Genomic DNA, 14,502 nt, shown 5'->3' on the forward strand with positions numbered 1-14,502 from the left:
CTCCGCCCCCACCCCAGTCTGACCTATCACCCTCACCTTGACCTCTTTCCACCTATCGCATTTCCGACGCCCCTCCCCCAAGTCCCTCCTCCCTACCTTTTATCTTAGCCTGCTGGACACACTTTCCTCATTCCTGAAGAAGGGCTTATGCCCGAAACGTCGATTCTCCTGTTCCTTGGATGCTGCCTGACCTACTGCGCTTTTCCAGCAACACATTTTCAGCCCTGTATGTATAAAAACCTGCCAGAGAATGTGGTAAATGCAGGTCCCAATACTATATTTCAAAGGCATTTGGATATATATATGAATATGGGCCAAACGCAGGCAAGTGGGACTAGTTTAGTTTGGGAAACTTTGTCGGCATGGACCCATTGGACCAAAGGCTCTATCTGCATGCTGTAGGACTCTGATTCCATAGGGTTAATCTGGCATAAAGGAAATACATGATTGAAAATTGGCAGAATTTTGGTTATGGTTGAGTCAAGCCTCCTTGATCTTTCACAACCACTAATCAAACCCCTCATGCTGAACTTCCACTAACAAAATTGGTCACACTCCAACCTCAAACCTAGTTATTCCAGATTCAAACAATACATATCAGATTTCTGAATTCAAACAGGCATTCTTAAGGTACTTAATTAAAAGTTAGTGAAAAAGGCAAAGATTATTTTCACTTCGACCTGTATTCTATTTACCTTAATAGATTTTTATTGCATAAGTCACATCCAGAATTGAAAAGGTCACCCAAACACAGGTCCACAAACAGTGTCTGATGTCCATGATGGATGATTAAAAGAATTGAAAGTTAAAATTTTCTGACTTAAATAGCAAAATGCATAGTCTGGTTTCAGCACTTTGCTTGGACTTTGATTAGTTATGCTGTTTGCTATCTGTTTCAAGTTTGAGCATAACCTAATCACATTGGAGGATATTTGAACTTAACAAAATTGTGGGAAAAATGACCATATTCATTGCCACATTTTCAGGTCGAACCTCCAGGGTGTACTTAGGGAGACATTGCTCAGCCGAAATGTTACTGGTTTGTTAGATTATAGTACTTTTACATGCTGCTGCTTGTCTGGTAGGTTTGAAAACACTGCATTTGAAATTTTTCTTTTGTCAATTGGATGTAATATCACAAACTCTTCAGCATTTTACTAATGTCTATTTATTCCCTCACTGGACATGTGTAAACACAGATTCATGCCAGTAGCAAACCCCAAAAGGGCAAAACATTGTTTTAAAATCAGAGCTAAAAGTACCAGTTCACATACTGAAACTAGCCCCATTAATTCTACAGTAAGAGCCTTGAATCGCTATAAATCATCTCCATCTTAATATATGCTAAAGGGAACTTAGCATAAATGAAACCATTTTTTGAAAACATGTATTTGGTAGTTTTGACTTTAAAAATTTGACTAGAATGACTTATTATTTCTTTGATAAGCAAATTCACAATCCTGAATTTTAAAACCAATATAATGAGCAGGGTTCTTGTGCAATGAAACTAGACTTTTACTGCTCATACATTATGAGCAATGTCTCATTGCATAAGCACTTTGAACTGAACACTCCCAAGAATGAATCAGTTTCAAAAGGATTGTAAAGTGTAGTATGAGTAACACAGGAAATAGATAGCAAGATGATGTAGAAATTTTAAAGCTCGCTGTTGTAGAGACCTGATCAAACATGCAGACCAACAAACTGGGAGAAAGTGAGGACTGGAGATTCAAAATACTAAAAACACCAAAAAAAAAACTCACCTATACTGGAGGTATAATCTGTGGCACCAAAGATCAACTCCGGTGCCCTGTAGTACCGTGAGCAGATATAAGAAACATTTGGTTCACCACGCACCAATTGTTTTGCACTGAAATAAAAGAAATTAGAAAGTGAATATTCTGTACACATATTTAAGTTATAAGTCTAACTGCAAGACATGAAAATTAAAAATTTACTACAGTAGCTGCAAATTACTGCAAACATTGCAATCTTTAGCATACATTTCCAAAGATTCAGTATTGTAATGCACATTATGAAATGACAGCTTGGAGAGAGACTTTGGGGTTCAATATTTCAGCAATTTTACTGTTGTTCCAAATCTACAATTTTAAAACTCAGACTATTTCATATCAGAGTTTGAAATGTGAACATTTTTCTACACCAGGTGGCATACTTGCAGATGGCCATCTGTGTAGCAGAACAGCAAGAGTTGTCAAAGGCCTTAGTTGAAATGTTCAACTACAGCATGGTCTAACATTAAGGCAAACTGTAGCTAACTTCCGCACATGATGTTTTGCAGAGAAGCAGATGTTTCACAGGAAGAAGCAATAATGTGTTATGGTGCTTTCCAAAACCCCTGATTTGATACAAAATCTAGGCACTTGAATCTTAAAAAGCCTTTTATGGAACCAAACCAATCAATGTAACCAAATAATTTCAAAAAAAAGGGAACGGAGAGAAAAAAGTACAAGAGTAAGCCATGAGATGTTCTATAGTCAACAATTTCTGTTAAAAATGACAATCATTTCACACAGATTGATCCTGCTCCTGTCAGAGGTATCGGTAACTGTTTCTTACACTTTTATAACTGGTTGACAATTACATTACACTTTGTCCATCATAGCCCTATGTCTAAAAGAGAATTAAAGTGAAAATATTGGAAATCTGAAACAGAAAATACAAACAATAATCTTGGCTAGTTTGACAAATGAAGGCACATGGCATTGAATTCAGCACCATCTATATTTGTGCATTGGACTAGAGTGGTCAGGACCTAATCTTCAAACCTGTCACATCAGATATGAATGCTGGACAATTGAAAAACAGGAGATGGTTATGCAAACATTCAATCTTAATGGCAAAGCTATTTGCATCAGAGCAAAAGGCAATATTGAAGCATTTCCAATCATCTTGGCCAGATTTTATAATCCATCCTGGTCTTCTCCAGAGATCCCGAGCATCACAAAAATACCAGTCTTTAGCTCATTTAACTCAATTCACATATTAATCAAATGATGGGGAACACAGGGTTTAGTGAGAGGAGGAATTGAAGAAAATCTATATTAGTAGAAAAATGCTGTTGGAGAAATTTGTAGGATTAAAGGCTGTTAAATCCCCAGAGCCTGATAACCTACATCCCAGACTACTTAAGGAAGTGGCTCTAGAAAAGTGGATGCATTGGTGCTCATCTTCTAAAATTCTTTAGCTAATGTAACTAAAATAGTCCCACTAATTAAAAAGGGACACAGAAAACCGCAAATTATACACCAGTGAGTCTAAAGTCAGTAGCGGACAAGATGCTAGAGGGCTTATGCCCGAAACGTCGATTCTCCTGTTCCCTGGATGCTGCCTGACCTGCTGCGCTTTTCCAGCAACACATTTTCAGACAAGATGCTAGAGACCATTATCAAGGATTTTATAGCAGAGCACTTAGAAAACTGTGACAGAATCATACACAGTCAGCATGGATTTACAAATCTACTGAAATTCTTCAAGGATGATCAGGGGAGCCAGAGGATGTAGTTTATTTGGACTATTTGACAGAACTCACAGAAGAGATTAATGTGTAAATCAAAGTGCATGGGACTGGGAATAGTGCATGGAGATGGATAGAAAATTGGTTAGCAGACATGAAACACAGTTGAAATAAATGGGTCTTGTTTCTGAATGGTAAGCAGAAGGTAGTGGAGTACCACAGGGATCATTACTAGGTCCCCAGCTATATCTTAATGATTTAGATGTGGGAACTAAATGTAATATCTCAAAATTTGCAGACGACACAAAGCTGAGTAGAAGTGAGAGCTGTAAGGAGGATGCAGAAGTGTTGCAGTGTGATTTGGACAGGCTGAGTGAGTGGGCAAATGCATGGCAGATACAGTATAAAGCAGGAAGGCAAATTGAGAGAGGGGCATGTTCGTTAAGTGCAACAGTCACTGGAAGTAAGTGTGCAGGTGCTGCACGTAGCAAAGAAGGTAAATTGCACCTCGGCCTTCGTAGTGAGAGAATTTGAGTACAGGAACAAAGATACCTGACTGCAATTATACAGGGCGTTGGTGATGCCACCTCAGTGTACAGTTACAATCTCCTTATCGGAGGTTACCCCAAATTGAGTCAGTTAGGATTGTATTCATTGGAATTTAAGAATGAGGGGGAGGATCTCAGAAACCTATAAAATTTTAACATGACTAAACAGGTTAGATGCAGGAAGGATGTTCCTGATAGTGGACAAGTCCAGAACCAGGGTCATTGAATGAGGGGTTAAACATTTTAAGACAGTAGGAGAAATTTCTTCACCCAGGGAGTGTTGAGCCTGCCATAAAGTGCTGAGGCCAAAATATTATGTGCTTTCAAAGAGGAGGTATATATAGCTCTCATGGCTAAAGGGATCAAGGGTAACAATGGAGAGCAGGATAGGGTCTGGATTTTGATCAGCCACGATAATACTGAAGGGCCTACTCCTGCTCCTATCTTCTATGACTCTGCATCAAGTAGAGGCTGAGCTCACTGCATACAGCAAAACCTATGAGCCTCACACCACCCCAGTGGCAGCACTGAAGACTTACAATCAGACTTAGTAGCACATCATCTGTTTAGTACAGCTGGAATACTGGCATCTACCCATTAAAGTGGAAACTTTCCTCATTTAGTCCTGTTCATAAAGACTAGAACAAATCCAATTTGGCCTATTATTGTCCCAACAGTCTACTCTCAATCATCAGGCACACGTGACTAATTTACTTCCACCAATGTCATCTATTATATCCACTGCACCAGATATGGTCTTCTCTGCATTGGGGAGACAGGATGCCAACTTGTGGATTATTTCAGAGAACAACTCTGGGATACTCTCACCAACCAACCCCATCACCCTGTGGCTGAACACTTCAACTCCCCCAAGGACATATATTCCGCCTTGGGACCGTGCAACCACATGGAATCAATGTGGATTTAGTCAGTTTCCTTATTTCCCCTCCCCCGACATTATCCCAGTCCCAAGCCTCCAACTCGGCACCGCCCTCCTGACCTATCCATCACCTTTCCCACCTATCCGCTCCACCTTCCTCTCCTTCATTTACCTATTGCATTCTTAGCTATCTTCCCCCCACCCCCAACCCACTGCCCTTCCATTTATCTCTCAGCACTCGGCCCACAAGCCTCATCCCCGAGGAAGGATTTATGCCCAAAACATCGATTATCCTGCTCCTCGAATACTGCCTGAACTGCTGCGCTTTTCCAGCACCTCATTCTCAACCCTAATCGCAATCGTAGGTACGATAGTGAAGGTGGCGTTTGGTATGCTTTCCTATATTGGTCAAGAGTATGGAGCACAGGTGTTGGGAAGTGATGTTGCAGCTGTACATGATATTTGTTTGGCCTCTTCTGGAATATTGCATGCAATTCTGGTCTCCTCCCTATCGGAAGGATGTTGTGAAACTTGAAAAGGTTCGGAAAAAATTTACAAGGATGTTGCCTGGGTTGGAGGATTTGAGCTATAGGGAGAGCTTGAATAGGCTGGGGCTGTTTTCCCTGGAGCGTTGGAGACCGAGGGGTGATCTTGTAGAGGTTTATGAACTCATGAGGGACATGGACAGTGTAAATAGAAAAGGTCTTTTTCCTCGGGTGGGAGAGTCCAGAACTAGAGGGCATAGGTTTATGGTGAGAGGGGAAAGATTAAAAAAAGAGAGACCCAAGGGGCAACTTTTCATGCATAGGGTGATGCGTGCAAGGAATTAGCTGCCAAGGGAAGTGGAGGAGGAGAGTACATTTGCAACATTTAAAAGGCATCTGGATGGGTATATGAATAGGAAGGGTTTGGAGGGATATGGGCCAAGTGCTGGCAGATGGGATTAGATTGGGTTGGGATATCTGGTCGACATGGACAAGTTGGACTGAACGGTCTGTTTCAATGCTGTACATCTCTAGGATGGAAATGAATGGTTATCAGAGCTATCGTTGGGCATTGACACAGCAATAAACGTGCTGATGGGTGAGCAGTTTGAGTTCTACCAGGACTAACTGGCTACAGCCTTGGCTCAAAAGATGGAACAAATAATCGTTCTAGAAGTGATATAGGCAGCATTTAACAAACTATGGAATCAAGGAGTCCAAGCAAAATTGATATGAATGAGAATTGGGTGAAAATTCTCAGCTGGCTGGAGTCATCCTTAGTATAAAACAAAGATATCTCTTGTTGTTATAGGTCAATCTCCTGAGCTCCAACACACTGCTGCTGGCCTCCTCAGCACAGTGTTCTAGGCCCAAACATCATCAACTGCTGCAAAGAACAAAGAACAGTATAGCACAGGAAGAGGCTGTTCAGCACACCAAAACTGCACCAACAAATAATGCCTTTCTAAACTAAAAACCTTTTGTCTCTATGCCCCAGTATTCCCTGCCTAATCATGTGTGTCAAGATGCCTCTTAACCATTACTATTGTATCCGCCTCCACCACCACCTCTGGCAACGCATTGCAGACACTCCCCACACTCTTAAAAAGGGGGAAAAAAAACTTACCCCCTTTTTACCTTAAATCTATGTCCTCTCGTAATTAAGATTTCTACCCTAGGAAAATGACGGACTACCCATTTTATCCATGCTTTGCATTATTTTGTAAGCTTCTATCAGGTCAGCCTTCATCCTTTGACATTCAAGTTTGTCGAATCTCTCCTCATAGCTAGTACCCTTTAAGCCAGGCAACATCTTAGCAAACCATTTCTGCAACCTCCCCAAAGCCTCCACATTCTTCTGGTAGTGTGACGACCAGAATGGCACATAATATTCTAAACACAGGCTAATTGAAGTTCTCTACAGCTGCAACATGACTTGCTAATTTTATTCTCTGTCCCCTTGCCCATGAAGGCAAATATGCTGTATGCATTCTGGAGTACCTCATTCACTTGTATTTCCACTTCAGAGAACTATGGATCTGTACACTTTGATTCATCTGTACATCGATGCCACTAATGGTTCTGCCAGTTACTATATACTGCCCTCCTGCATTAGATCTCCCAAAATGCATCACCTTGCATTTGTCCAAATTAAATTCCATCTGCCATTTCTCCAGCTAATTATATCCTGCTTTATCCTCTGCCAATCCTCCTCACTATGGACAGTTCATTCAATCTTTATGTTGCCCGCAAACTTACTAATCAGGTCACCATATTCTCCTCCAAATTACTCATACACATACTGATCCTTGTGGAACACCAAGTCATAATTTCCAGTCAGAAAAAGACCCTTCCACTGCTATTCTCTGTGACTAAACCAGTTCTGTATCTACCTTATCAGCTCACCTTACATTCCATGCAACTTTCCTCATCATAAGTTTAAAAGTGGAAATGGCTCACTAGTGCTCAGATCCATTTACAACTCCACAGATAATGAAGCGGTCCCTGCCCTTAGGCAGCAAGATCTGGATCAACATTCATCTTGATCTGTTAAGTGCAAACAACATTTATATCACATGACTAATAGGCATCTCTTCTTGACATGGAATTCCAATACCATTCCTGATAGCTCTACTATTAGCAAAATGATTGAATTTGCATGGATCACCCTTGGCCAAAAACGTAATTGGACCAGCCATGAAAATACAATGGTTACAAGAATGGGTCAGCGACTATGTGTTTTGCAATAAGTAACTTGTCAAACTAAACCAAACCAGTTACAAAGTATGAAAATGTGTTGCTGGAAAAGCACAGCAGGTCAGGCAGCATCCAAGGAGCAGGAGAATCGACGTTTCGGGCATAAGCCCTTCTTCAGGGCTCATGCCCGAAACATCGATTATCCTGCTCCTTGGATGCTACCTGACATGCTGCGCTTTTCCAGCAACATATTTTCAGCTCTGATCTCCAGCATCTGCAGTCCTCACTTTCTCCCAGTTACAAGTATGGTTGAGAACCTTCCATTTATTTGGAGGAGTATAGCTCCACAGAAACAGCTCAATATAATTGGGGAAAGCAGCCAATTTGATAAGCAGTTCACACTCTTCATAGATATTGGCAATGATAAACCTAATCCTATGGAATGAAGCATGTCAAGTGGCTGAAGTTTCAGTGGGTGAATATTTTGGGGATAGTGACTAAACCACTAAATTTCAAAGACATTATGGAAGGGATAAGGATAAGGCAGAAGTTAAGTGCCTCAACTGGGGAAAGGCAATGTCAATAGTTAGGACCTGGCAAATAATGACCGAGAGCAGTTATGTGCAGGTAAGTATACATTTGGCAAGCAGTAGTGGTATACAGAATTCAGGGTCAGTGTATTCCTCCTAAGGACAAGGAGGGATAGACGGGGAATGCTTGATGTAATGGGAGAGTGTTTGACAAAGACAAAAGTCATATGTCAAGTCCAGCACACTAAAAAACAGGAGAGGACCTTCAAATGTACAGAAGGTGTAGGAGGTTGATTGAAAAGAAAATTAAGATGGTGAGGAAAGGCCACAAAATATCTCGAGATTGGAACAAGGAAAACCCCAAGGCTTTTTATATGTAAACTAAAGAGTAAGAAGATTACCAGGGACAGAGTGTGACCTATTAGAAGCGAAAGGGGCAACATGCGTGTGGAGACAGTGGATATGGTTGAAGTCTTAAATGAAGATTTCTCATTTGTGTTCAGAGGAGAAATTCACTGCAGGTGGGGATTTCAGTTGGCGGAGAGATTCAAGAAAATTTTAGGATTAATAAAGGAGCTCCTCTCAGGCTGTTATGGGTGGCAACGGAGGAGATTGTTGAGGCCCTGGAGGATATATTAATACTTTGCTGGCTACGGGTAAAGTGCCAGATGATTGGAGGGTAGCTAATGCGATTCCTTTGATCAAGGAGGGCGGGGGGAGAAGCTTGGCAATTACAGATCACTTAATTTGACAAGAGTGGTCGGAAAATTATTGGGAATAAAAACTGAAGGATCAATACATACTTGAGAAGGCAGGGAATTGATCAGGGATAGTCAGTACTGATTTGTTAGTGGGAGATCCTATCTAGGTTGAAACTTTATTGCTGGAACAGCACAGCAGGTCAGGCAGCATCCAGGGAACAGGAGATTCGACGTTTCGGGCACAGGCCCTCCTTCAGGAAGGGCCTGTGCCCGAAACGTCGAATCTCCTGTTCCCTGGATGCTGCCTGACCTGCTGTGCTGTTCCAGCAATAAAGTTTCAACTTTGATCTCCAGCATCTGCAGACCTCACTTTCTCCTCGGAGATCCTATCTAATTTAATTGTGTGTTATTTGAAAAAGATACTAAATACATTGCAGTTGATGCAGTCTGAATGGACTTCAGTAAGGTCTTTGACAAGGTCCCACATGGAAGTGTCATCCAAAAAACAAGAGCCCATGGACTCCAAGGCAAATTGGATGCAAAATTGACACGCAAATAGGGAATGGGTGAAGGAGGATGATTGTTTCTGTAATTAGAAGCCTGTGACCAGCAGTGTACCACAGGTTTCAGTGTTGGGACCCTTGCTGATATTATATAGATTACTGACTTGGATATGAACCTAGAGAAGGTATTATTAGCAAGTTTGCAGATGACAAAAATTGGTGATGCTGTTGATAGCGAGAGGATGGTCTCAGGGTAGTCTGACATTAATCAAGTGGTAAATTAGGTACAGCAATGGCATATGGAATTTAGTTCAGATAAGTGAGAGGTGAAATATTTTGGTAGGTCTAATACACAGTGAGTGGTAGGCCCCAAAGACATACTGAGGAACAAAGGGATCATGATGTACAAGTCCTTACATCCCTGAAGGTATCAGCACAGATAGACAGGATGGGTGAAGGCAGCATACTGGATCATTATTCTTATATTCTGTGCCCTGGCTAAAGAAATATTGTTAAAAGTTTACAAAACATTGGTTATGCCACAGTCTGAGCACTGCCAGCAGTTCTGGTCACCACACTAGCAGATAGGCATGATTACAGTGGAGGAGCAGAGGAGATCCACCAGGATGCTGCTTGGGATGAAAAGTCTCAGTTATGAGGAGACACAGATTCGACTGGGTTTGTCTTCCTTGGAATAGAGGAGGCTGGGAAGGGAACTGATTGAAGTATACAAAATGAAAGACAGAGTAGATTGCAAGAATTTCTTCCCTATGGCAAACATGTCCAAGGCCAGAAGGCATAAGGTTAAGAGTAGCGATTAGTGATTTAGAGGGGATCTGAGGAAAATGCTTTTCACCTGTCAGGTGACAGACATTATGGAACAAACTGCCTGAGATGATGATGATGGAGACAAGTACACTTGCAATATTTAAGCAGCAACTGGATGAGTACTTAAAATGCCAGGGCATAGTAGGCTATGGACTAAGTGTCAGTAAATGGGATTAGTGTAGTTTGGTGTTTGTTGGTCACCAAGACATGTTGGGGTGAAGGGCCTGTTTCTATGCTGTATGACTCTAATCACTTCCCCTTAAACATTCATTTCCTCCAGCATGAACACAAACCATGTCCCAGCAGTTGGTACCATCTACAATTTACACTGTGGCAACTCGTTATGATTCCTTTGATATCTCTTGCAAGCCTGTGACTTCTATCTCTTCGAAGAACAAGGGCAGAAGGAGCATGGGAAAAGCACCCCCCAAAGTGCACACCATTTCAAACATGTTGCTGTTCCTTCACGGTCATTGGGTCAAAGGGCACCTTTCTCAACAATGCATACAGGATCTGCAGTGGTTTAAGAATTCTTGCTCAATATCAACTTCTAAAGGAAAACAAATGCTGGCCTTGCCAGTGATACTCACATCCTGTAAACCAATTTACAAAAAAAAAAGCTGTGCACGCAATTCATGAAATAATACATGGCCAGACAAACTTCTTAATTCAAAGCAGTGCAAGTGATGATATTTTTAAATTAACCTGTTCAGACGTGTTATAGTACACCTCTGGAGCATGTAGTGTCCCTACATTTGGGCCTTGGTCCCAAATCCACTGGCCCAAATGGCCAGTACTACTGTGCTACAAGACCCCTTAAGGCACTTTGTGTGTTACAAAAACTATTACAACAACCAAGCGTTACCTCATAACTTGATTGCATCTCTGTCTGCAAAATATGAGCAACAACTATAAAGATATTACTGTAGATGGTGGCTTCATTCAAAGTTAAACTGCTGATATTTTCAATTTCCAACTGAACAGCTACAAAACTTGTTGTCCAAAAAACTATTATTGCAGAAAAAAAGGCTTTGGTTTTAGAATCTACATTTACAGACCATTTTTCGTGACTTTCAAAATACTTTGCTTTAGAAGTATTGAGCACACATCAACCACCATCTTAAACATCCACCATTAACATGTATCCATGTTTCAGCAGTATGCACATTTACAAGATGCACTGCAGCATTATGATAGTTGATAGTCCCTTAAAATAGCACTGGAAAAGAAAATCCAAAGGAAACAACGCATTTAAGACAAAATGCCATTTTGTTGAGATGTAATACACCTCAATATTGCTTGTGGACCTTGTGCACAATGAGAATAATGATAAAATAATCTTTTCACTGGTACTGTTGGTTGAGGATACACATTGGCCAGAACACCATGGATAACTTGCATTATTTTATATCTAAACTGAGGGGTTTAAATGTCTCATTAAGAAAGATTGGACCATCAACAGTGAATGCATCATCCGAGTACTTTGTCAACTTGAGTATATAATCCAATTTGCTGAAGAAAGACTTGAACCCACAGCATTAAAGCAAAACTCAGGTGAATGCTGTAAGTCTGATGGATCTCAGTATAAATCAATCGAGACCATGATGTGTAGAAAATAACCATTCTACAGACTAAACCATATGGTTATCAGTCCGTGAAATCATACTGGGGAAGATAATTCTTGCAAAGCTACAGCAAAGAATCTAAAAACAAAGTTGTGTAAAGTAAGTAACCACATCAGTCAATTCTGATTTTAAGTATAAAGCTTTACAGTAAAATGCCCAGTGTGTCATGTTCATATTTAAAACAGCTCATGCTCTTGGTTTGTAATTATTTGTCAAACATTAAGTGCAATAGCTCAAAAACCGATTAAACAGTAAACCCATTATTAGCATTTACAAAGGAATTTAAAAAGTTGGACTTAATTCAATTACTTCTGAATCACTGACTAGCCTTTAAGACGTGTCTTTACACAGAGAGGGAGCATTATTCAGGGATGATCTAAAATATTACTGAATCACTGGAGAAGGTATTTTATCATTCATTCAGCTAAACTTTGAAGTAATATGTTACTGCTTAACATATAAAGTTTAGAAACATTCCATTTGACATTGTTCAACTTAATTAGCAAAGAATTCATTAAGCGCTTATACTGTACCAATCAATTTATCCTTGAAGTTATGAAATATATAGGGGCATCCAACATTCCACAGATAGAAATCAGCATCTAATTCTATTTTCAATATTATCAGAAATATGCGATTGCACTGGGAGAGGGTGCAGAGGAGATTCACCACCAAGTTACTTGGGATGAAAAGATTCAGTTATGAGGACAGACTGGATGAGCTGGGTTTGTTTTCCTTGGAACAGAAGCTGGTAAGAAAAGATCGGAGGTACTCAAAACCATGAGAGATGGTAGATTGTAAGATTCTTTTCCCCATGGCAGATGTGCAAAAGACTAGAAAACATATTTAAGGGGAGGTAGCAGTGGTTTAGATGAGAGAGATTAATATATATATATTATATATAAAAAAGTCAGAAATCAGCACATATGTGGAACATGCTGTTTGAGAGGGTGGTAAGGCAGGTTGTGGACTTGTTGGGTCGAAGGGCCTGTTTCCACACTGTAATGTAATCTAATCTAATCTAATCTACTCTTGCAACATTTAAGAAGGAACTGCGAGGGCATTGCAGGCTATGGGCCATATGCAGGTAAATAGGATTAGTATAGTTTGGGGTTTGTTAGTCACTATAGACTTGGTGGGGTGAAGAGCCTATTTAAAATGCTATATGACTATGAAAAGTAGAAAGGTGGCACGTAATATATATATATACACAGTCTTGGTTAGAAACATTGGAGTTGATGTGAAAAACGATTGACAAGAGTCATACTGGAAATATTGAACAGACTAGGGCTTTTCTCAAGAAAAGCGAAAGCTGTGGGGTAGTCCAAAGGTAGGCTTGACAATTCAGGTTAAAAAAGAGCACTCCATTTGTTTGGAGCCCAAACATTAGGAGCCAGAAATAAGATGGTCACTAATAAATTGAAAAGTAATGCACAGAAATGATTAGAATGATGACCTGCATAACCACTTGTACTGAATGGCCTATTCCTGAACGGTGAATTTTATGCAATTCTTAAACAATCTTGCACAATCCAATACTGAACAGCAAAACAGAAATTTCACAGAAAAGGCTACTTTCCCCAATTCACTGAAATGTTAAGCTTTGTACTTTTGAATAGAAAGTGTTATCCCTTTATGACCTTAAATCTTGTTCTAACCTGTTTTGAATGCATTGCTTCCTACAGAATTCAGCTACACAGTTGATAATGAATCTACAGCACTTTGTACATATTTCGAGGTAGGAGTAAAAGGTTGGTGTTGTAATGCCAGGTTTGACCTTGTTCCCATGTGAAATATTCACATATATACTTTTCAGACAGAATCAATGGGTAGCACAACAAGATCTAGTGGAAGGGGAGTTGGGTCTGCAGAAAACTGCCAACATAACCTGAAAATTGAGGCCTTCACAATTCATAGGCAGAGACACAATAATCAAGTAGCTGCTGCATTGGCTTAGTAAACATCAGCACTCCAGATAACATTCTAACCTAAGTTCAAACATTAAGGAAGAACAAAACTCCAGAGGAGTTTAATGTCAAATGCTGCAACATGGCATGAAGGAGCCAAAGAAAAACTGAACAATGCCAATCACTGCACCAACTGGAGCCAAATGATAAGTGGTTGAAGTTGTTGAATTGAAGTAATTCACTGTCTGACTTGCCAATAATATCTGAAAATGTGTTGCTGGAAAAGCGCAGCAGGTCAGGCAGCATCCAAGGAGCAGGAGAATCGACGTTTCGGGCATGAGCCCTTCTTCAGGAAGGGCTCATGCCCTGAAGGGCTCATACCCGAACATCGATTCTCCTGCTCCTTGGATGCTGCCTGACCTGCTGCGCTTTACCAGCAAAACATTTTCAGCTAAGCTCTCCAGCATCTGCAGTCCTCACTTTCTCCTTGCCAATAATATCCACCAATTAGAAGACAAATCAGATTGATGGGATATTCTCCACATGCCTGGATGATTACACTTCCAATAACACAAGAAGCTTGACACCATCAGGTCAAAACAAACAAACATCTGCTGCTTTGGCTTAAACATCCACTTCTTCCACTAGTAGCAGTTTGTACCATTAAGATGCATTGCAGTAACTCACCAAGCTTGTTTCGATAGTACATTCCAAACGAGCTACCTCCACCATTTAAAACAGACAAAAGGCAGCAGAATACAGCCACCTCCAATTTCCCTTCCAAATCACATACCAACCTGACTCGTTTATCCCCACTGGTG

The 14,502-nt window shown here is 40.5% G+C and overlaps 1 protein-coding gene across 1 annotated transcript in view; it reads right to left on the bottom strand.

Moving 5' to 3' along the window:
- Nucleotides 1-14,502, bottom strand: part of gsk3ba (glycogen synthase kinase 3 beta, genome duplicate a) — a 189,022-nt gene that overhangs the window by 31,944 nt on the left and 142,576 nt on the right. The window contains exon 6 of the mRNA XM_043701008.1: nucleotides 1,764-1,870. Coding sequence (XP_043556943.1) covers nucleotides 1,764-1,870 — 107 coding nt within the window. The remainder of the gene's footprint in view (nucleotides 1-1,763; nucleotides 1,871-14,502) is intronic.

Source organism: Chiloscyllium plagiosum, chromosome 12, assembly GCF_004010195.1.
Source record: "Chiloscyllium plagiosum isolate BGI_BamShark_2017 chromosome 12, ASM401019v2, whole genome shotgun sequence".
NCBI lineage: Eukaryota > Metazoa > Chordata > Chondrichthyes > Orectolobiformes > Hemiscylliidae > Chiloscyllium > Chiloscyllium plagiosum.